Raw genomic sequence first — 23316 nt, forward strand, 5'->3', positions numbered from 1 at the left:
CATCACAGCATGTTTTATCTGTGTAAGCAGATAAGAAATGTGATTTTCTTAAAATAGGAATTTCTTAATGTGAGGAAAATACAAACGCATGTTTATTTTTGGTAAATTTAATACAGTGCATTCCCAATTTCAGGGCTTAGCTACTTAAAAAAAAAAGAATAGGAGAGGTTCAAGAATAAGAGAGCCTCAAGGTGTTTTGTTGTACCAGAAGCCATTTAATCTAATCATTTTGGCGTTGTGCTCAGGCTAGTTATGAGGGGCGGAGTGGGTAGTAGAGATAATTCTGGAGGGAAGTGCTGCACAAAGTAGCTTGGGAATTGCTATTTTACTATAATCACGTGATCCAAGGCTCCGCTTCATTAAGATACTGAAGCATACATGTATAATGTAAAGCATAAATGTTTTGTATTGTATGCCTATTTAAACACGTGAGCAGAAAGCAATATTAAGTAAAAATGTCTAGAGGAGCTGCTGAGTTAAGGCCTACTGATTATAATACTTGCATAGTTGCTGCTGTTGATATATTGTATGTCATAAGCTTACTTTTCCTTTGTGATCTAAAATTTGAATTTAAAATAATAAGTGGGATGTTTTTCTAGTTCTTTTTGTTTTGGAAATTACTTCTATATTATAGATTTACTAAGGAGAAGTTACCCAGACCTAGATAAACCTGTTTCTCATTGGCTCATCAGCAACAACAGCAAATAAATGAGTGTGCTGCCAACAGCATTTGCTCTGCTGGGTAATCTTTGTTCTTAAATTTTCTATTTCCAGTGAAAACAGAAAGTCTTGGTTTGTCTCTGTCACACCTTGTTACGTATGAGGGCAGTGTGTCTAGACATCAATAACAAAAAGCCTGTGATTTGTCTGGTGGTGTCTTTCCAACCCTTGGAAAAAGAGCCCCATGGCTAACTTGAAGTACAAGAAAGATGAGAACTTCTTTATTTCTGAGGTTTATATGGGTAGAAACATGTAGATGATGGTTATTGCTTACAGATTAACATAGCATAAATTTGAGAGTAAAGATAAAGAAAAGCAGAGAAGAACCAGAACAAAAGGCATGTGAAAAAGAAGTTGAGCCAGCTGTGTATATGTTAGTTTGTCCATTGACACTCTTTGAGAGTGTTTTAATGCCAGCTCATAATCAACTGCAAGGGAATTCCATCAAGCATTCCTGAACTGTTCTTCTGTAAGGAATTTCACACGTGAATTGAAGTGAATAAATGGGATATATGAAATGTGAATAAACAGGCGGATTCAGCCAAGGAAGAGCAGAAACTATTGCCTGAAGTGACTAGCTATAAACACCTGGTTATATTAAAGACAGGGCAGAGATTTACAGTGACATTTTTCCTACTTGTCTAGGAGTGATATATGGACTGGAAGGCATTAAAACTGCCATCCCCTAAATTTGGGGAGAATTTAATTGGTCCCTCCTTTATATTACAGGAAACTGACTTTTCCAAAGTAACGATCAATCTAGCGTTCAAACGGAATTATCTTGACTGACCTTCGCTACCTTTTCCATATGAATCTCTCATTTTGTCTGTATTGAGGTTGTCTAAGACAATCTTGTAGAGTGATTTTCATCTTTTTTTTATAACACCCCACGGTATGGTATGGCACCCTTTCTTCATTTTGAAGAATAAATGCACAAGTAGAAACAGATAGTGAAATGTTCATTTTTTTTTTTCAGTGGAGAGTATATTGCTCTTCTGACCTGCAAATGAGGAAAAAGTTTAATTTTAAGTTGAAAGAGGAAGGTGTGTGGAAGGGACAGCAGAATGAGAAGTTAAAGCTAAAGGGTGAGAGGTTACTTTATTCCTCTTTTCTACAAGCTACCAATGAGCTTTGGAGCAAGATAAGGTGTTCCCTGTATGTTCTCCCTCACCTCAGTGAAGTGCACATTAAAATGCAAACAAACAAAAACTTCCATAACAGATACTGCTAGGCTGTATTTTGTGTTTTCATTTAGCAAAACTTTTCTACTTGAGGCTAAAATAAAACACTTTCCTAGTTTTGGATCAGAGGTGGTTGGTAATTATTTGAAATTCAAATAATACAGGTTGCTCTGTTAGCTGTGTAGCTGGGAAAACCGAAGGTTTGGTTTTAGCTTTTGGCAGCTACAGTCTGTAGTGCAAGAGGTGTTGCTTTCCAGGTAATCAGTGGAGAACATCCTCACTATTCTCGTGAGCGTGTGAGAAGAAAAAATGTCTTTACCTACATCCTACATTTTACTTAATGGAAAGTCATCACATACCTCATACAAAGCTAATAGTTCTGTCCTGTAAATGTACAATTTTCTTTGAAAAACGTCCAGTAATTATGCTTCTACCAAAATGGTTGTTTTACAGGGTGTACATATGTGGAGACTTTCATTGCACTAAATTTGTTTTGGAAAAGTCTTAGATGAGTTTGTTTTATCTTTGGCTGTTTATCAGAGCGCATATTCCATCTTTTTGTGCTTAGTGTTGTCATGAGGTAGAGCAGGGAAGGGTGTTGGTTTGTCATATCTGAAACCTTCTTTAGCATTGCTTAGGTGGTATCAAATGCTATCAGTGTGTTACCAGTGGCAAAGAGAGAATAACTTTTCACAGGTGTTCTAGCATCAGTCCTTTGGTCTTGAGAGGAAGCTAAGCCTGAGAAAACTCTTCAGTAGTCTACTCCTTTTATAGGCACTTGGTAATAAAATACTGCATTTTCTGTAACAAAAAGAGGCATTAGGCACGCTGTTCACATTACTCTTTAGCAACGTACCTGTTCAAAGAAGGTATTTGTTTCTTCGTTGGTTTCTTCTTAAAAAGTTTAATATGGAGTAACTTTCCTTTTGGAGTACGGCAACATATAGTAATAGTGTCTAAGTTAAGTTATTAATATACTGAATCATGCATTTGGACTGGTTATTACCTGAAAAAAGATAACTTTACCAGGTCTGATCTAGGTTACTTCACTTTTTGTAAAGCTGGAATGAATGTTTTTTAATAATCCTTTTGACTTTTCCAGTAGCATCTGAAGAAACTAGCGAGTGGCTTGAGAAGGGACTTAGCTGCTTATCAACCCAGGCACACTCAGCTGGAAGATTAATTTATTTAAAAATAAAACCCCACAGTTTTCCATTTGGTCTATAGTTGAAATAAAGTCAAAGGGGTCCCTTTCAAGAGTTGACTTCAAGTGCTGCAGCAAAACTGAGATCTTAATTTCTGCATCTTTCTTCCCAGCTCCTCCATTGCAGGAGTATGTACAGCTATTTAGGGACTCATCTGCCTGCTGCCACTGAAGCTTACAGTCGTGCCTGTTGATCAGCTTACACCAGTTGATAGAGAGTGGGAGTGGTTGGCTATTTGTGGTGGGGACTTCATTCCGTTCCTGCCAGAACCTGAAGTCACTATCGTGCTGAAATAATTGAGCTATGCTAAATTTGGCCAAAAAAATGGCAATTTTCTAGGTAAATAGTTGCCTAAGTAACAATTTCTTGCTCATCTGCTGATGTCTTGTGAGGCTGTTGTCTGACATCCATTAGGTAAAACAGTCTAACCCCCTTCCCCCCCACCCAAGATAATTAAAAATGGAATATTTACGTTTTATTTGCTGGAGTGGTTGTTTCAGTGTTCTAATGCTTCTGGTGAAGTACTGCAGAATGCTACTTAAAGCATAGCTTTCTTCTGGCATCTAGAACTTTATAAAAGGTTTTCGCTAGTTTTTAGTGTTACACAACTTTTTTCTTTTCAAGACTTTTTCTTGGCTTTTTTCAAGTTCTAGTTCAAAATTTTATTAATTTCACTTTCGGTTTTGCAGTTTTTCCTTCTAAGGCATCCTTTCTTCCAACCTTTTGCAAGAAGGGCATGGTGTTCATATGAAATTAAATCTGATAATTAAAAAAGAAAAGTCTTATGAAATCAAGTAAGCTGAAGCTATGATGTTAAATAAATATTTTCATCTGACATCTGTTTTGGGCTATCCCATTTAAATTTGAGGCGTTTAGCTTACATGTTGTAAAATCAATGTAGTTTAAAATGGTACTTCCACTGTTCTATTTTTGATACGAAAAACTTGAATTGGAAACTGACAGATTTAAGTTAGTGCAGGAATTAGAGCTATTTATGTAGCAATCTTATGTAAACAGTTTGCTTTCAGCATGCAAGAATTACATTCCCTATTTTCTCATCATTTTCAAAGGAAATTAATAAATTGTGGAAGAATTAGATGATCATACTCGTGTTTCACAATCTTGCTTATAACAGCATATAGCAAATTAACTCACTTCAAGTGTAAGGAAGTTTGTATAACTTTAATTAGTCTTTTTTAATGCAGTATCTACTGCTGTGGTATAGAATTGCATTTTTTCTTTGAATTCTGGAAAAGATTGAATCTTAACGTGCATCCTCCATGTCTGTGGTTGATGTGCTTCTCTGCTCTCTGTATCCCAAAACAGCTCACAGCCTAATGCACTTTCGTACAGCCCACGGTGGTGAGGTGCTTATATATTGCCCTTAAGTGAATATTTTGTCATGTACGTTGAGTGTCTGGTGATGCAAATTTAAGGAGGTCAGTCTGAGTTACTTTAGGCTCAGCCATCCTCAGAATGTTCATAAAATAATAGTTGTCCAGTTTCAGGTGCTCGTTCCTTGCTTGTTTTTCAAAGATCCTTCTTACATGAAGCAAGAGGAAAACTCCCTTATACCCATAGGGATGGATGCATGGGACGTGTCTGTGAAGTTAGAGGCAAGGGATTTTATTTTCAGTAATGTTTTAACTTAAAAAGAAGGCTGGCAACCCATTTTCTGTTTTTGTGCAATCTCACGACTGTAAGTCCCGTGCTTCTGGTTCTGTGTGGTTTTGTTGCCTTTTGACCTTCTTCACAGGATTGCATACTTTGGTTCTGATCTCTCAAGCTAACTTGTTAGTGCATCTGAAATTTCTAGCAAGGACACTGCCAGTCTTTTCATAATGCCAGGAGTGCTCACCAAGTTCCTAGTCGTGGTTGCCCGCTTGAAGATAAGGTTCTTGATGCATCTGTGTTCAGGCGATAGGTTGTGGATGGGCTGTACACATGGGAATACTGCTTGGATGAGATGCATTGTCTCAAGAGGCTGTTAAGGGTGAAAGGAGGAAGAAATTTGTATCATGAGTGGCATGTCCTCTTCATTTTTTGGTCATACAGAAGAGATAGTTTTCAATCTGCATTTAAATGTCATTGCCATTTTTAACCCATGTGTTCCATGTACATTTTGTACCTAATTTTTCTTATTCAAAACATTTACTGTATCCTAATAAGGCACTTGCTGTGCAGAAGTCTCAAGTATTTATGTCAAGAATGGTGTCACCATAGATTTTAAACAAACGAACACCAAAAAACAACTTACTTTTTGATCTCATAGTTCCCATAATCCCATCTTGAGTGGCATTAATTCTTTCCCTACTTCTTGAGTCTTTGTTTATCCTTTTTCAATATTACCACAGTGCTAGCTTTTTTCTAAGCCTGGTGGAGCATTCACATGGTCCAAGGCTTACAGCATTAAAACTGCAGAAAGCTCTTCAGCCTTCTTTTAAAACCACTGAATGAAAATCATCCTAATCTGTTGATTAGGATCGTTTGATCTGTTACTGAATATTTATTTTAGTAGCTTTTTTTTACATTTTCCTGATTTATTGTCAGTGGAAAGCATTTCATTCTCATCTAGTGATAGAACTATTATTTGGCTTTAAAGCCAAATACGTAACAGAAATTCTTACTGTACAGTTCTGCCTTTCTGAATTGCTGATGACAGTTTGGGCATTTAATCCTAGTAGCATTCTAGTACTCTTATGTAGGAATATTTGACCCAGAATTCTGTGTCCTACTGCTTTCCTTACCTATTTGTGCAGTTCCTGGCTTCTGTACTGAGTATGGTGAACTCTTCTTCCCCCTTTGTAGCAATCCCCTCTTAAATTTTTAACAATGGGAAATAGGGGAAAAAAATAGGGGCATGCTATAGCAGATATTACCCTTCAAAAGAACCCGAAATCTTGAGAATCTGTAGACAGTGTATCTTCTTTGAAGAACTGAAATTGCTGTAGGGTAAGTAAGTGTTCTTTGATGCATAATTTGTGCTGCGATAGCACTGGTATAAGTATTTTCATGATTGAAATTTTTAAAGAATTGGTGTAGAATAATGCATGGGATCACTTGGAAATACAGTATGTGGCATTTCTTGCAAGAGATCTTTAGCTCTGTTTTTAATCATTTTGCTGGTGCTGCTTCAATATTCAGTACTGTGAGGTCCTGCTCTTAGACTTGTATACAACTTGTACACAAGCTGTTTTCCTTAGAAGCTTAAAGTGTGATTTTTGCTCTCTTGAAACTAGATGACAGTCTTTTCGCTGAGCTGAGCTAGTATTGCAAGATGACATTCCGCAGTGTGTTTTCTACTCCCCTTCTAATTTATGACATAGCAAGAATACTTAAATTCAAACATAAGTTTTGAGGGGCACATCAAAATAGAAATAATTCACCTAGTTGAATTTCCTGTCTGAATGACTTGGACAGCTGTCCAATTAGGTAGGCTTTAATTTAGATAGGAATTAGGCTAGAAGAAGGTTAGTTTGGATGGGAATGAACAAAGGCAGTATCTAAGAAATCTTTATTAAAGCTTCCTCACATTCACAGATAAAAGCAGGATAAGTCAAGACACTGAGGGAATGAATGGTGGGTGTGAAAGCCAAATGAGCAAGAAGATGGAAAGAAGATGGGAATTCACATCTGTTTTCTTTTCTTGAGAAGAGGGGTGGGAAAGGAAGTATCTATTTGGAAAAATAAATGAATAGGCATGACTGATTACAAGACATTGAAACTGTAGACAGACAATTTGTGATGCTGTGAGGAAATTCGTGTGAAGGTGTATGCAATGCTGATACAAATCTGTTTTCAGTTGAACAACCATATTCCTGCTTCTCAGATCAGGAACTTGTAAATCTTAGTTGAGTTAAATGGCAGGGTGGTTTTCAGCATCTAGGAAAAGAAGCTAAACTGGAAGCCTACGGTTTGGAGTCAGTTACAGGTAATTCCAAGAGTACTTTGATGTGACAGTCTGCAGAGGCAGTTAGATCCAAAAATTATGGTGGTGGTAGTGAAGTATGCAAATGAAGAGGTTTTGCACTGCATCTTCATGCCTTCTTCTTTTATATCTGTTTTTATAACTGTTGGGTAAACCAATAACTTTTCTCAGAGATGGAAAAAAAATAGCATTGAAGTTCCACTTGAAACAGACCAAAATAGAATGTGAAGTTTTTCTTCTCTGTTTTGATTCAGTTTAACTGCTGCATTCATCCGATACCTGATTAGGTGAGTAAGTGACCTGGCTGTATCGGTGGGCAGCGGTAATTCTTTCCACACTAGATTGTAGCTGAAATATATTCAAGAATAGTTCAGCTGCATTTTTACCTGCATAGTTTCATCCTATCAGTTAATCTTCTCTGAAGCACTGAAGATGAATCTTCTAGTTATTACTTTTATTCACCAAATACACTTAAACTTGTTCTATGTTGAAGCCAGCTCTAGTTTTTCTGTGATTATGGAATAGTCGCTTTGGAACAATTATGCACCAGGACCCCACTTTGCATCCTTCAGAGGAAAGCAAATGCTAAACCAGATCTAGCTCATTAGATACCAAGAAGAATTCATTTGAAATAGTATCTTTGAATTTCCCTTTCGTACTTAGGACTAGGTCTTGAACACATAATGAAGAAGTAAGGACATAAAGAAACTTGGAAGCACGGAAATAAAATAGTAATAAAGCAAATGTGACCTTCATTTTGCCCGTGTTTAATTGGTAGAAAATGAAAGTTGCCTCAAATTTATCAGTGCTTGTCATGACATTAGGGGTTACGTTTAAAAAAAAAAAAAAAAAAAAAGGTTTTTAGTCCCAATTTTTTGCAGAGCATGTGTGAAACCTAGTATTCTGTCAGTTAAGACCGAATTAGAATGGAACACATCCAGAGGAACACCAAGGGAGAAATACGGTGTCGTTGCTATCTATATGAATTTGCATAATCTGCAGTTGCATTTCATTTGAGAAGACTCTTAACTTTTGCTCTTCTCCATGCTTTCTCCCTTCTACCCCTTCATTTCGTTCCAATGTCTAAATTATACCCCCTTCTCCTCCCCAAAATAGTGGTGGGATTTACCCTTATCTCTTGCAATAATGTAGAATCTGCTCAGAGAGCAGCAGCCTCATTGCTTCTAAGGATCTAATTAAGGCTGTCTGATTCACTATGGGATTTGATGAGATCCACTCTCACCTAGACTACACCTTGAAATGGGAATTGGGAATAGAGTGACACTGATGGAAACGAAGTGGGTTATGAAGCGATTGTGAAGTCTGTGTACCTCCTCAGTTCTTGACCAGCTCTGTCTGCAGTTGTCCACTGTCCAGACACACACCTCAGGAGCAGAGCAGTTCCACGTTGCATATATAATGGAGAAGAACTGACAGGCTTTGGGATGTTCAAAGTTTATTCCGAGCTTGACCATACCAACTGTGCACTAGGTTTGGAGCATCTAGTGTTTTGATCATCTTTTTATCTAGAATATTGGTGCGCATGTTCAGATACCCAAAAAACTAGAAAAGTTGTTACAAGTGAGGCCCATAGCTACAAGGAGAATGCACAGGCAATTGTCTTCTTTGTGACTGGTTATTGCAGATATGATTTGCCCATATAATGTGGGTATGTGGAAGTGGAAATTGTGTTACGTGGAATGTTTGACTTCAGTAGTAGTGTTGGATTTGGTAGCACAGTTCCATCCCTGATGTGATCCTTTCTACTTTACTGGGCCATGTTGGTATCTCTTTATAAGTATGTGTATGTAGTGTTAGCTGGATTCACTTACTGACTTTTGTATCTTATGTTAGTAAGTTGATAATGAAATTACCTTCTTAAAACAATGTTTTATTTTATTAGCATTACTTCATCTCGTTTTAGATGAAAACCTTGTGGCACACTTGATCAGTCAAAGAATTTTAACCGTGGTGTCTACCACAGCCAGCCCTAAAGAACCGCTTGGAGATTTTTTTGTAATTTTTTTGTGGCACATCCATACAAGGCTGATCGGTCTGTGCTGGCAACCTTACCACTTTGCTGTGTGTGAATTCCTATTGAGTGCCCAGTTGCATAAGAGTCAATGAGGCTTTTGACTTTTTCTAAAGATGCTGTAAGTGAATATATTGATATGCTTAATAGTATATCTTTCTTTTTCTTCTGATAGTTGGAGGCCTGAAAAAATATGATGTTTCTGAGGTACATATAGGCAGGTTTTTATTTTTTTTCTGTTCATTTACTAGCAAAATTTGTACCTTTCATGTGAAAGACACTTACGTTGCTGCCTGAAATTTTGAGCTTCTTACTGTAGCAGTAAATCTCAGTGTGCAGGCGACTTAGGACAGTGCAAAAGCTTACTGCAGTACTTCTGCTGATGTTACCATATGCATAGAATCAGCAAAAGTAAGCGTGCTAGCTTTTGGATTCCCATAGCTCAGACTGGCTTTTTTTTTTTTTTCAATCTAGTTTCTAGCATTGACTTTTGCAGCTAAAACGGTTAATAATCTAGACTTCCTTGGTTCTGACCTGTAATGCTATCCCAAAAGGAGTGATTTCCTCAAGTTGAAATAACTCTCAAGTTATGTCAGCAATGTAGTTTACAGGACAATCCCACAAGTGGTTATACAGATGCAGCCAAAAGGACGGCAAACTATGGTGTTCGGAAAGAGTGCACTGACACCTTATTAGCACCAAGAAATTTTTAGTTTAGCTGCATCCTTTGTCTCTAAACGCATGCTGGACATCATTTGGAAGGTAGACCAGGTAATTATTACTCTTTACAGGTTTTACCATTAATTTATTTCTTGATCTTCACTGTGAGCAGTTGCCAATTATGATCTGGGCCAGTACAGTTTTTCATATGTTTTGCTATGCAATTTGTTTAGCTTTGTCTTCATTATAGAGGTGGTAGCTGATGCACTGACCCCCCAAAAGAATTTAGAATTGCCACAGTGCTCACTTAAGGTTTTAGTGTTTGAGCAGAGGTTGTGTTGAGGATGAAAACCTACATGTTAAGAGAGTCAATTATGCAGAGAAATCAGTTGCTAAATGCATCCAGGAGGAGACAGTTTTTAGTTTGAAGCTTCAAGGAAAGAAAGGAAAAAAAAAAAAAAACAAAAACACTTTTGATGGCTTATTCACTAGTTTGGGCTAGTGGCTAATCATTTTCACTGAAAAAAATCCAAACTAGAGTGCTGAATCTAAGAGAGAGCTTTCTAAAATGCCATACAGAAACTTTTTTATAAATACTGATTTACGGACTTTCAGCTCATGGGGAATCCAGAGTAGTGTCTGGAGGGAAAAAATGTTCTTGTTAAAATGTAAATCTGTTGAAATAATTGTCTCACAGTGTACTGTGATACTGTAGTTGGTTCTTGGATTAAACCGAATGAATGCTGTGTAGCTTTGTGTGGCTGCCCAGAAAGAGCACTCAAAGCAACAGTTGATAGATGCTCATTACCTGCTGGTGGTATTGTGTGTAATATGCAGCACTTATTCTTTGAGTTTGGTCTAACTGCTTATTTCCATGTTACTGTTTTAAAAGCTGCGTGATGTTTATGTTCAGCTTATGACGGCAGTGATGGTAGAAAATAGAGCTTTTACATGAGGGTAGTCCTCTACCTTTTAGTTGGATGTAGTACTTCCAACAAATGCTTAGCATTGAATGTTCAATAGGGACACTACGTTTTGCCTTATAGGTTTTGGGTTTGGACTTTGCTTTTCTACCTGTGCTTTAGGTGGATGAAAGAGTGGTATAAGATTCAATTTTTTTCCTAAAACGTGTACTATTTAAGAGGCATTTAGATGCTTCTTTGGAAGGGGAGGTAGAGTACACATACTTGTGAACGTGTGTCCTGTGAGTTGAGACTTGAGACGTTTTTTCTGCTTTCATGAAACTGCAAAGACCTATTTTGACTGCCAGCTCAAAATAACCTTAAAGTAGTTTGGGTTTTGTTTACTTCTTTCTAATACTGAACATTCTTCCCTGAATTTTTTCTTCTCTGTAAATAGTTTAAGGGAAAAAAAAAAGACATAAATTTGAGATGAGAAGGGGAAGAGGGAGCAAAGGAGTTAAGGTTTTTTTTTTCATTGGATTTCTTAGTCTTTCTTAGGTTGAAACCTTTTATTTATTTTATTATATTATTTCATTTGTTACTGCGCATACTGAAAAAATCGTGAAGATCATCTAGAAAGGATGTTTCTACTATATGTCACATTAATTGAGAAACCCTCTGGGAATATAAATGGATACTCAGGATCATTTGAAACATGCGTTTACGTTTTTTTTTTCCAACCTCTTGTTCCTCATTTTTTCCTATCTTTCAAGCAGCCAAAATCTTGCAGGTGACAGCATTCACTACCAAGAATGGTTCAAACTTGAAGTTTAATACTTTGTTACAGCATGTCTTCAACTTTGAATTGTATAGTAAGATAAACTTTTTAAATACCTTAGGGGTTATAAGGGCACAGAAGCAATGTCAGTATGCACTAAATTATGTTGACTTTTGACAGACATAGTGCTCTCAACAGAAAAAAAGATTTGATCATAATGGTTTCCTTCTCTGTATTTAATGGGCTACTTATGGATCTCTGTTCTTTTCCTCAGATATTAGGATTAAAGAAGAGGAACCTGATCCAGAAGAGTGGCAGCTCAGTGGTGATTCTACACTGAATACCAATGATCTAACACATTTGAGAGTACAGGTGGTAGATGAGGAAGGGGACCAACCACATCAAGAAGGAAAAAGACTGCGACGAGTTGCTTGTACATGTCCCAACTGCAAAGAAGGTGGTGGAAGGTATGTAACTTTCAGTGTCATATAATGCATGTAATAATGAAAACAAATAATGAGTGAGGAAAAAAAGGAGCCTTAGTTAATAACAGTTAATAACAGTTGGCTATAAAAAGAGAAAACTATGGGCTTATGCAAAAGAGCTTATGTGCTAAAGGACAGCCACCTTTATTTCTGGGCTTGCAGATGGAAGGGGAAATAATTCCATCCTCTCTGAGTTACTCCATTAAGATTAATTGGAAAAATCTGGAGTTAGATGCCACCTAGTACAAGTGAGGGGAGTAGAACATTGCTCTAAATAATATGAAAATGAAATATTTTGGAATATGTGCATCTGTGATTGGCTTCCTATCATATGTCAAGGACTCGATTAAATGCTGTGTTCCTGCATTTCCTCACTGATTGAGCATTTTTTTTCTGTTTGATTGCTTTGGAGTGTTATAAAAATACAGTTATCCTGGTTTTCTTTTTTGCTAGGTTCCTAAGAAAAACAAGGTTTGTATAATAACCCTAAATATAAAATTTTTAATTGGCTGATTGTTTTAGTCAAATTTAGTATAGATATGGCAAACGCAAAGATATTAAGTTTCTATTCATATAGGACTTCAGGGCTGCATACAAAGATTTTATTCTATTCTAAAACACTTCTATAATTGTGATATTTGAAAGGATATAAGAGGGGTAATGGGGATAATAGACTAAATATTTTCACTTGTAAAAGGCAGCCTAACTTTGTGTTGATACAACTATGCAAAGACTTGTTTCTAGTACACTGAAATTTGCCCATTTTGATAATACTTCATTCTCTAAAGTGGAAGTCTTATTTTTGTGGGAACTATAATGTAAATTACTGAGTTCTGTTTCAAGAACCTGTCAGTGTTCCACGGCTTTAAGAGTTGTAAACGAGTACTGGCTAAATACATGTATTGTCTAGCCTTTTGAGCTTTTTTTGCTCCAAGTTCCAGATACCTTCTTTGCAAGCACAAGGAGATAATATTTTAGTCCGCCTAGCCAAATAAAAGTTTTTTTTTTTTTTTTTGAAGACAAAAACACTTTCCTATGTTTTCATCACAAATGAAGCTATTGATAATATCTGTTATAGTCATATAGCATCTTTGTAAGTCAGCTTTTTCTTAAATTCCTACATGTAGTCCACTGAAAACCTGGCTTGGTGAGCCTTGGCTTTGCCATGAAGATTTGCCCAAAGGACAGCCTGGATTGAGATTTGCTTCGGTCTAGGAGAAAACTCTGATAATGTTACAGGCAATGACTATACTCTTATAAAGTTTCTCTTCTTTGTGCTCTACTCCAGCCTGCAGTGGCTTTAACTTAAAGACATTTTTACTCTAAACTTGACTCTTACTCCGAAGTGAAGTTGCTATAACACCAAATTGTAAGGTTGAAGCCCAAGAGAGAGAGTCTTATTGAGAGATGGTTTTGAGAAAGTGTGGAGAAGGGTGTACATTGTCTGAAACTCTGATTGGAATTGGGGAAGGAGTTGCGGTCACAGATAGGGCAGAGGTGAGATGGGGGTGAATCTGAACTCCACAGTTAAGGGAAGGACTGGGATACATCAAACATACAAAGTAAGGAGAAAAGTAGAACAGGAAGTCAGGATGTGAGAATTAGGACTGGAATAGAAACAGGATAGCGAAGGAGACAATGGTAGGAATGGTAGTGAAACTGAAAAAGAGTGAAAGTGCCTACAGTTGCTAGAGCAATGTTTCCACCAGAATGTAAAATTCCTTCAGAGTCTAGCAAAAAAGCAATAAACCCACCAGAGGAATGTTTTCCTTCTCACTCTGATACACATGGATAATGTTCTGTAGCTGTTCCATTTGCTCATTTATGTCTAGTGCTGTAATGCAGAGTTTTATTTTGTCTTTCAGCTCTGCTGATGACTTTGAGGTTCAGTCAATAGGACATCTGCTTCCATAAATTTCTTCAGATAGCAATCAGAATTTTTTAAATTTTAAGGTTGCAAAACTGAAAAATTGGAAGTTGGCAAGTGCCAAAGTTAAGATATCCTTTGTGACATTAATTGCGCATATGCATTGTGATTTTGTTTCTAAAAAATAGAAACCAAATTCTAATTTGGTCATTCTAATTTATTTATAATCATTTTAAATTTATAAATTTAATTTATGAATGTATTTATAAATTTAATTTATTCCATATATATATATATATATAAAATAAATTTGTATAATTGTTCTAAATTTATATTTATGCTAAATTATTTTAATTTTGCATTAAAAAAAATAATCATACAACCCCAGTACTATTCAGTGAATGGGATGGGTGATGCTCAGGGTGTGAGTCAGGACAGTATAATGGTTGGCACCTGCTTTGCTTACTGCAGAAATTGGAAGGCATATAGGGACTGAAATAGGGGATTGCAGTAACAGGTCTCTGAAGTTTTGGAGGTGTTTGTACTATCCACCCCACTTTTTTCACTACAGAAGTACTGACTTCATTGCTGTAAAGAGTCAATTGAGCTCAACTGTGAATATCTACAGTATTTAAAAAATAATAATTATAAAAAATATATTAAAAAATCAAGCTTCTGCTACATAGAGATTGATTCCTCAAGTTGATGGTTGTTTGACAATTTTAATCATTTTCTGCATCAAGTTTGGATGTATGAAATGATTGTATTAGTTCAAGCTTACTACACAAGTATGTTGCACAATGGTAAACTCTTTTTTTCTGAAAAGCTTAGATGCTGTTGTGAGTGCTCTTAATGAGGAAAAAAACACATGGGAAATGAATAATTCTATTAAGATAGTATTTAAATAATACGTAACTAGTAAGATTAGGAAAACACATTAAATCAATATGAGAAAGCTGAATGGTAGTTCGCTCAATGAATGCTGTCCCTCCTGTGCGCTGAATGAGGTAGGTAAATACAGTGTATATGGCTTCACATATGCAGACTTCATCATAATTTCATCTTTTATGTAGTCTTAATTTTGGCATTTTTTTGTATTTTCTTTTTTGAGGGGGCAAAGGAGAGCTGAGGGTTGGTTTTGTTTTTTGTTTGGTTTTTGACTCTCAATGCAGAATTAGAACATATTGCAGTCTTCAAAGAATTTATATTTTTACCACTTCTGTGAAGTAGGGAGAAAGTAGTAGATGTGTAAATTGAAAACCTTATAGCCTCAAGCTTACATGGTAAATGGTGAATAAAAGAGAAGAGAGATACGTGCCTCAGAGGATGACTCTGATCCCAACTGGATAGTATTAAGGTTACTGTTAGGGTGTCAGAAGTTAGGGGGAAGTTTCACTGTCCTCTCAATTATATCTACAATTACATTGGGATGTAACTAGTACCCTCTGGATCTACAGAGGAACAGTGTTTCTGAGTACCACTTCAGATACTTAACCCTAAAGTGCACATTCTTAAAATAACTAAAAAGCCTTTGTTTTACCCCTGAAATAATTAACGTTTTTCCTGGAAATACTGCTGGATTGAAAGTCTTGTTTCTTTGTAGATGAAGGTATCTTCGGTTGAAACCATTGCACTCTGTATGGCTACTGAGAAATGTGGCTTCCTGTGTTTATAAAGCTCAAATGTGCTATGAAAATACTTAACGTATTAATTGATTTGAGGACTCCAGTTGAGGTGTGAGTCATATCCTTTTACTCAGTGGCAATGGTTATTGGCCAGTGCAGCAAGAAAGGCCTCTTAGCGTGACGTGTTAGGGCGCAGTGCCAGTCTGTCACAGCTGCAAAGCATCCAGACAGAATTTGGCTCATATCCAGTCACTTTAGAGCACGCATGAAGCAAACGTGCACATGCCTGTATGAAGCTGTGTACAGTAAATACACTCAGTTACTCATTCACAGTAGTCTTGCAGATCTCATTCTATGAGTTCCTAACTTTCTCTTCTCTTTGGACTGCGGAGTCCACTGAGGAATTCCCTCAGCGATCAGGTGACGTGCTCAGGATTATGTACACTACCTCTGAAGCACAATAACGTGACCGTGAATTGAACCATGATTTCCTTCAGTCTAGACTAAAGGTGTAGTTAAGCAACTCCAAATGATTGACTAAGGAATCTTAGTTATTTTAACAAAATTGGATGTGATTTCATGTGATTTGTGTCACACTTGTGTACTGTGTCATGCAAAGTTCCAAAATATTTGGACTGGTTATTATGGGAGAGGGAAGATTATAGTATATTTGGAGTATATGAGGATGAAATACCAAATTAAAAAAAAATCTGTATACAGAAATGTATACAGATTTTAAAATGCAGACACATATTTTGTTATAAGCATAGATTGAGCACTTTGTAGGGTTACATGGAGTAGGACAAGCAATTAAAGATACAGGATAGCAGAATATTATGTGGAATTCCATCAGTTACCAAGACTATATAATGGGGAAGAGACATGGGAGTTCCTTTGTCTGTATTGCCAAGAAAGCTGTCGCCACAATTGTTGGATGCCTTGAGCCACCAAACAAGAAGACCTGAAGGACTTTTTCCCCTCTAGATGGTGAAGGGCCTAGAGGGGAAGACGTATGAGGAGCGGCCGAGGTCACTGGGCCTGTTCAGCCTGGAAAAGAGGAGGCTGAGAGGAGACCTCATCGCGGCCTACAGCTTCTCCACGAGGGGGAGTGGAGGGGCAGGCGCCGGTCTGTTCTCTTTAGTGGCCAGCAACAGGACTTGAGGGAATGGTGTCAAGCTGAGGCAGGGGAGGTTCAGGCTGGATATCAGGAAAAGGTTCGAGAGGGTTGTTGCGCACTGGAACAGGCTCCCCAGGGATGTGGTCACGGCACCAAGCCTGTCGGAGTTTAAGAAGCGTTTGGACTGTTCTTTCAGTCACGTGGTCTGAATTTTTGGGTAGACCTGTGTGGTGCCAGGAGTTGGACTTGATGATCTTTGTGGGTCCCTTCCAACTCAGGATATCCTGTGATTCTATGAGTGCCCAGAACTGAAACATTAGGTGAAGGTGAACTGAGCCTGAGAACCGGGGAACTGGTTGCAGTGAGACAAAAGGGGAATTAAAGAAAATTTCTTCCTTGGAGTCTTGAGAATTGGGTATTTGGGGATGATGGATGAATGCTACTGAAACTGTTAGAGGTAGATCGAATTTTGTGTTACGGAGATTTCTTTGGCCTAGCCTTCTGTGGAAGCTGAGTAATTAGAAAAGAAAGGGGGCACTCTGAAGACATTTTCCTAAATACCTTTGTGATTGGCTGAATGTTCAAAACTTGTGAATATTGAGATTTTTTGTAGGTGGCACAGTACAAATATAAGTCTGACATTAGATTTGATTTTTGTCTTTTAATATTGGCTTGAGGGGAGGCCATGTACGAGTGTGAACATGATGGTTTAGATGCAGCAAAGGACATTTTAGTTGGGGTAGATGTTTAAAAAATAAGTCAGTATTTATCTGGTCCAGATAAACAATCTGCTTTTGGTACATCTGGGGAAAAAAAAAGTCAAAAATATTTTTGCCAGTACCAATAATGATGAAAGAGTTTAAGATGTCAGGTCAGATGTCAGAGTACTCTTTGCAAGGAATTTATAGTCAAGCTGGAAAAGACAGATGAACTTTCTGTGAGGCTATGGATTTGAGGGGTAGCAGTAACAACAACAAAAAATGAGATGAGCAGAATCTCTTCTGTCACCTTTAGATTACATCGAATGTGAAACAGCGATGTTCTGAATGCAGGGATGAGAATCTAGGTTTAACAGTTGTTTGGAAAATCGTTCACTGGACTGTAGAGAGGAAGTGGAGCACCCTAATTTAAGGAAAAAAAAAATTGTCCTGGGGAGGCAACTAAAAATTCTCTACCTAGTCATCAAGGACAGAGTGCCAAAGACTGTGATTTCAGAATCAACTTAAGCTGTTTTAAGTTAACATTGCTGTTGAATAAGGTGTCCTGATGCTTGGCTGCATTTTTCAGTCTCTTACCTTGTATCATTCATATAACTGCACTGACGTAGCAGCAGCAGCCTTGCACTGCCCAGACTGATCTTTCTTTGAGTATTCATAAGTTCTTATCTCTCTGGTGGTTTTGGTTTGTTTATTTTTTAAATTAAAAAAAAAAAAAAAAGAAAAAAGAAAAAAAGCTATGCTTTTGTGTTAGGTGCTTACACTGAATGTAATCAACTACCATTTCAGTGAGGTAGCATCTTGAAAATAGGCATCAAGCTCAAGTGTCTAGATTACACTTTCTAGGAATTATGTATTCATATTTGATGAATTTTATTTCTGAAATATCAAGGAATTAATAGAAATGTCAGCAAGATCAGCTATTTCACTGTCATTCCTTTTAGTGGAAATCGGCAGGTTAGTATGTTTATCCTCCAACCTGAAACTGTTTCTCAGGTTTCCCCGAGATGCCAAAAGTCCCATCTGTTCTCTTCCCAGTTGCCAAAATCTCCAATTTCCCTAGTGGCAATTGTAGTGATTTGTGTTTCTTTGCCAAAACTGTGTTTGGCATAGTAAAAGCTGAAATTGGGAGAAATTTAAGATATGGGCACTTCAATATCAAAGTAATACAAACTGCTGTAATTATTGTATTTCTAACTTTATATGCATGCATGTTTGCTAAAGATTATACTTCTGTCATTTAAATGTCACATGCTTTTGAATTTATAATTTGCTGCAGAATTGAGATACCATTATAGTTTTTATTTTCAGCTTCTTACGGAGTGTACCGGGCTCTGAATATATTTGAAACAAAAATGGGCAGCTGCTCAGATTTTTTTCATAGATCTATTGGTATATTTAACCCCAGTTCTATGTATGACCACTGTTTAGGAGGAATGCTTTACAATGAATAACTTCACTTTTATTTAACAGAGGCTCCAACTTGGGAAAAAAGAAGCAACACATTTGTCACATACCAGGATGTGGCAAAGTATATGGGAAGACTTCGCATTTGAGAGCTCATCTCCGCTGGCACTCTGGAGAGCGTCCATTTGTTTGTACTTGGATGTTCTGTGGCAAAAGGTTCACTCGCAGCGACGAGCTTCAGCGACACCGAAGAACACACACAGGTTTTCAATTTTTGATTCCAGTGCCTTTTACTAAAGGAGTGTCATGGGGAGGGCTTGGATAAATAACTTTAAAGAGGAAAACATCTTTGTATTAGGTTGATTTTACTGTTGTATGGCATTTCTAAAATCAGCTAATATTTACAGGTATGTGTATGTTTTAGGTCCTTTAGTAGATCCGAGGAGGAAAAAATGCACCCTGAGTCAGAACTGACATTAAAGTTAATATTTAAATTAGCTTAATCAGAAAACTTTGATTCAAGTTCAGTGATGACTTTGATTTGTTTGAACCAGATTAGAACTGTTTTTAAACATCTTAACTTTAATAATTTTCTCCCTTTTTATAAAAGCAAAAAAGAAAAAAGAAAAATGGAGGGCTAGATGTCCAAGGGATTAGATGTCATTCACAAAATCAAGGAAGAGCATTTGATGGTGCATCATTCTACATCTTCTAGTTTCGTGGTTAGACTATTTGTTAGAGATACTGGGACCCCAAGTTTACACTTCTCCTTTTGTCTAATACAAGGAATAGAAATTAGTTTAGCTCTCCATCTTTTTAAGAAGAGGTTTGTTTCAAGTCTATTGTCTGTATTACCTATTTTCCTACAAACGGAACACATGATAATATTCTAGAATGTTCAAACTACAGCATGCTTATCTTTAAAATTAGATTATTTGAAAAACCCAATGACAGTAGATAATTTGTGCTTATCTGCATATGCATTGCTTAGAAAACTGCAGTGTCTATGAAAATTATTTCATCTTTTGTATGCAATGGTGTACTTTTGTTCAACGTGTTGGATGGTTGAATCTAATCTGGGGTGTTACGGTCTGGCTGGCTGGACAGCCAGATTTTTTTTTGTTTGATCAAAAAAAAAAAAAGGCTGGTTAAATGATTCAGCTCAGAGGGTATGGTTAATGGGTCCTAGCCATAAATGAAAAGTACTTCACTTGGGATGAAATAAACCATTGCATCGATGCAGGTGAAGTGCTGTCTGGTTGGGAAGTATCTCTGCTGAAAAGGATCTAGGGAAATCTTGATAAACAACGTGATCCAGCAGCCAAGATGCACAGGGCTGTGTCAACAGAAGCACAGACACTAGATTTAGGAGAGTGCTTATCACCTTTTCGGTACTGGTTAGACTGCATCTAGAATATTTCAGCCCCCAGCATAAGAAAGACATTAATCAACAGGCTTGAGTTCAGCAGAGGGCAACCAAGATGACTGGGAAGCAGGGAAGCTGTAGGAACTGAGCTTGTTCAGCTAGGCAAAGAGAAGAGTAATGGCAAGGGGTGGGCAATTCAAGTGCAGCTTTCTAGAACCTGCAAGGCCAACATTAAGAAGAAAATGCCAGACGTTTCATGGTGGTGTGTTGGTGTGAGGACAAGAGGCAGCAGACACAAGTTGAAACGAGATGTTCAGACCAGATGCAGAGAAAAATATTTCCATTGTGAGGACTGATAGGCATTGGAGCAGGATGCCCAGAGAGCTTGTACAGTCTCCATCCTTACAGGCTTTCAAGACCAGACTGGATAAAATCCTGAGCAACCTGGACTGACCTCATTGCTGACCCTGCTCTGAGAGATCAGTCTAGAGACCTCCTGAGCTCCCTTCCAACCTGAATTGCCCTATAGTCCTGTCTGTCAGTCTCAAGTGGTATTCTGCAGTTCATGTTATCTTTCCTGTCCATTGTTCTACAGGGTTTGTTCTCCTCTTAGAAGTTACTTATTGTTAATAACTGCAGCTGAGGATATTAGATTGTGATATTCTTTATTTTGCCTGAAAGATTTCCCTAAGCTCAGTGAGAGACAGAAAAATAATTCAGTTCTTTTAAATGATTTGTATGAATATCTAGAAATTTAAATGACAATTTAAGTTTATCATCTTGGATAGAGGTTTTCTTAAAATGTTGTTAGAATTCTGACTCTTAGAAGCACTAAGTTACCTCAGTTTTTGGTGTATGTGTGAATTTTTTCTAATGTTCTTGAAAACAATTTTTTTTCTTATCTTATATGACAGGTGAGAAGAAATTTGTCTGTCCAGAATGTTCAAAACGCTTTATGAGAAGTGACCACCTTGCCAAACACATTAAAACACATCAGAATAAAAAAGGTATTCACTCCAGCAGTACAGTGCTGGCATCAGTAGAAGCAACGCCTGATGATACTTTGATTACTGCAGGAGGAACAACACTTATCCTTGCAAATATTCAACAAGGTTCTGTTTCAGGAATAGGAACTGTTAATACATCTGGCACCAGCAATCAAGATATTCTTACCAACACTGAAATACCTTTACAGCTTGTCACAGTTTCGGGAAACGAGACAATGGAGTAAATATTACACAAGATACCTATTAATTGTGGTTATTTTTATACAGTAGTGAGAAGAATATTGTTCCTAAGTTCTTAGATATCTTTTTATTGATGTGCAAAAATTTTTGGATTGACAGTAACTTGGTTATACATGACACTGAAATGCCTTACTTTGTATGATATTCCATAGTATATTAAAATGGTAAAATTGCATGGGTTTTGTAGGTACTTTTGGAATCTAGAAGAGATGAAATTTTACCAAGTTATATTAAAAAAAAAAAAAAAGAATTTAACGATGGAAATGGTAGTCTAACCAAATGCATCAATCCTGTGTGGTTTAGTGTAAAAAAAAATGAGAACATGTTGGTATTTATCTATTGTAAGATAAAAGAAGTTGATGGGTGAAAAGAAATCATGTTATGATAAAAGAAATTTTGTAATTTTCTTGATGACTGGAATTTTTATTATGCATAACTGACAAATCAAGTTTCCAAGCAAATGTTACATAGTGTAGGCTTTACTTAGCTCATCAACTTGTCATTTTGAAGCTAATTATTTTAATTAGGTTAACTATGTACAATATTTTAAGCATTACTCTTGTAAGATTTTGAAAACTACATTTTAACATGGAACTCTAGGGATAGTCACCTTTTAAATCCTATTGAAAAGCCATGTTTAAGATTTAATTTGCCAAAATGATGTCTTGTTAATATTCTTTCAATAACCAAGGTGGGCAATATAACCAATGTTTAAAAAACTTAAAATGTTAAAAAAAAAAAAATAAAAAAAATAAATATGTATAGGTTGAGGCATTTGGGTGGTAAGGCAAATGTTATAGTGAAGTATATCCCTTCTCTTGAACATTGGAGGACCAAAAATAAGGTGTATTGCGTCGCAGCAGTGATTTTTATCAAATCTTTTTCCAAAAACATCTGTCTGCCAGGGCCTTAAAAGCCATCATGTAAATTACCAGTAAAATATAACATATGCAAATACAACAGAAAAATCACTTCCATATTGACAGTACTCCCAAACATATGGATATAGTCATAGTGAACTAGGGGTTTTATGAGGTTTTTATTTGTTTGTTGTTTAGTTTTTGGTTAGTCAATCTGCATTTAAATATCAGCCATCTTTCCTTTTTTGCTTCTTCCCTTAAAAATTGTATGTATCCAGTACATTTAACTGATAAACATATATGTTTTTTATTATGCTGAATTTTCTTTTTATTTTTTAATTACTGTTTATATTTTCAATTATAGAAAAAATGTACAAAATGAAGTTATATAGCCAGTCTGTAAGTGCTATACCATTTTCCAAAAATGTACAACAATAATTACTGCAGTTCACCTATTTACAAACATTTGGAAATCTGTTCATTTGTTATTCTTAAAACCACCTCAAATTTAAAGGCTACCTTATTGTACGTTTAAAGTGTATTATAACAGTGTGGTAGTTAATAAAACACTATTTTTTTTTCTTTTGACTTGAGTTTACTGTACTTCTTGTTAACTAATAAGGTGTAATTTCATAATATATATTAATTGCCTGAGATGTTTTCTTATTTTTCTTCAGATGGTGGGAAATAGAAATAGTGTTTACCTTCCTTGTGCGCACAGAGATGGTGAGATAGCACCTCCTTCTCCCTCCATCCCAAAATCTCTGTATGCCCAGGCATACATGTACTATACTGTGGAGGTGCTGTAGTAATGTTTTTAAGCTTATGCTGAGTAGAGCGTGAAGAAAACATAGGCCCTATCCTATTGAATATGAGAATAAAATTGCATTTAAATCCCCTTACACTTAAGTGCCATAATACACACAGACTTGATAGTGAATTGTGTCTAAAAATTATAATGGCCTTTTGCTTAAAGCATAGGAAGAAATAATAAGGACAAGGGGGGAAAAATGAGTTTAGAAGATTGAGGTGAAAATTTTAGATGATGTAAGAAGGGCCAGTGAGAACTGTGAGATCAGAGAGACTAATGGTTGCATTTGGTGCTAAAATGAAAGCGAGAAGTTCATATTTGTGATAAAAGAAGCCTGAAGTCTTGGAGTATCAAACTGCTAGAGGACAGACCAGGATAATTTTAAGATAAACCGGGTAGAGCTCAGCTT

General features: G+C 36.6%; 1 protein-coding gene across 3 annotated transcripts in view; it reads left to right on the top strand.

Annotated features, from left to right (window-relative positions):
• The window catches only part of SP3 (Sp3 transcription factor), a 36910-nt gene extending 14233 nt beyond the window's left edge, over positions 1–22677 (top strand). For all 3 annotated transcript variants that reach the window (XM_035567761.2, XM_035567777.2, XM_035567769.2), the window contains 3 exons: positions 11681–11873; positions 18690–18886; positions 20904–22677. In XM_035567761.2, coding sequence (XP_035423654.1) covers positions 11681–11873; positions 18690–18886; positions 20904–21220 — 707 coding nt within the window. In that variant the 3' untranslated portion in view covers positions 21221–22677. The remainder of the gene's footprint in view (positions 1–11680; positions 11874–18689; positions 18887–20903) is intronic.
• Positions 22678–23316: the final 639 nt, after the last annotated feature.

The sequence above is a fragment of the Cygnus atratus genome, chromosome 6, assembly GCF_013377495.2.
Source record: "Cygnus atratus isolate AKBS03 ecotype Queensland, Australia chromosome 6, CAtr_DNAZoo_HiC_assembly, whole genome shotgun sequence".
Lineage (NCBI taxonomy): Eukaryota > Metazoa > Chordata > Aves > Anseriformes > Anatidae > Cygnus > Cygnus atratus.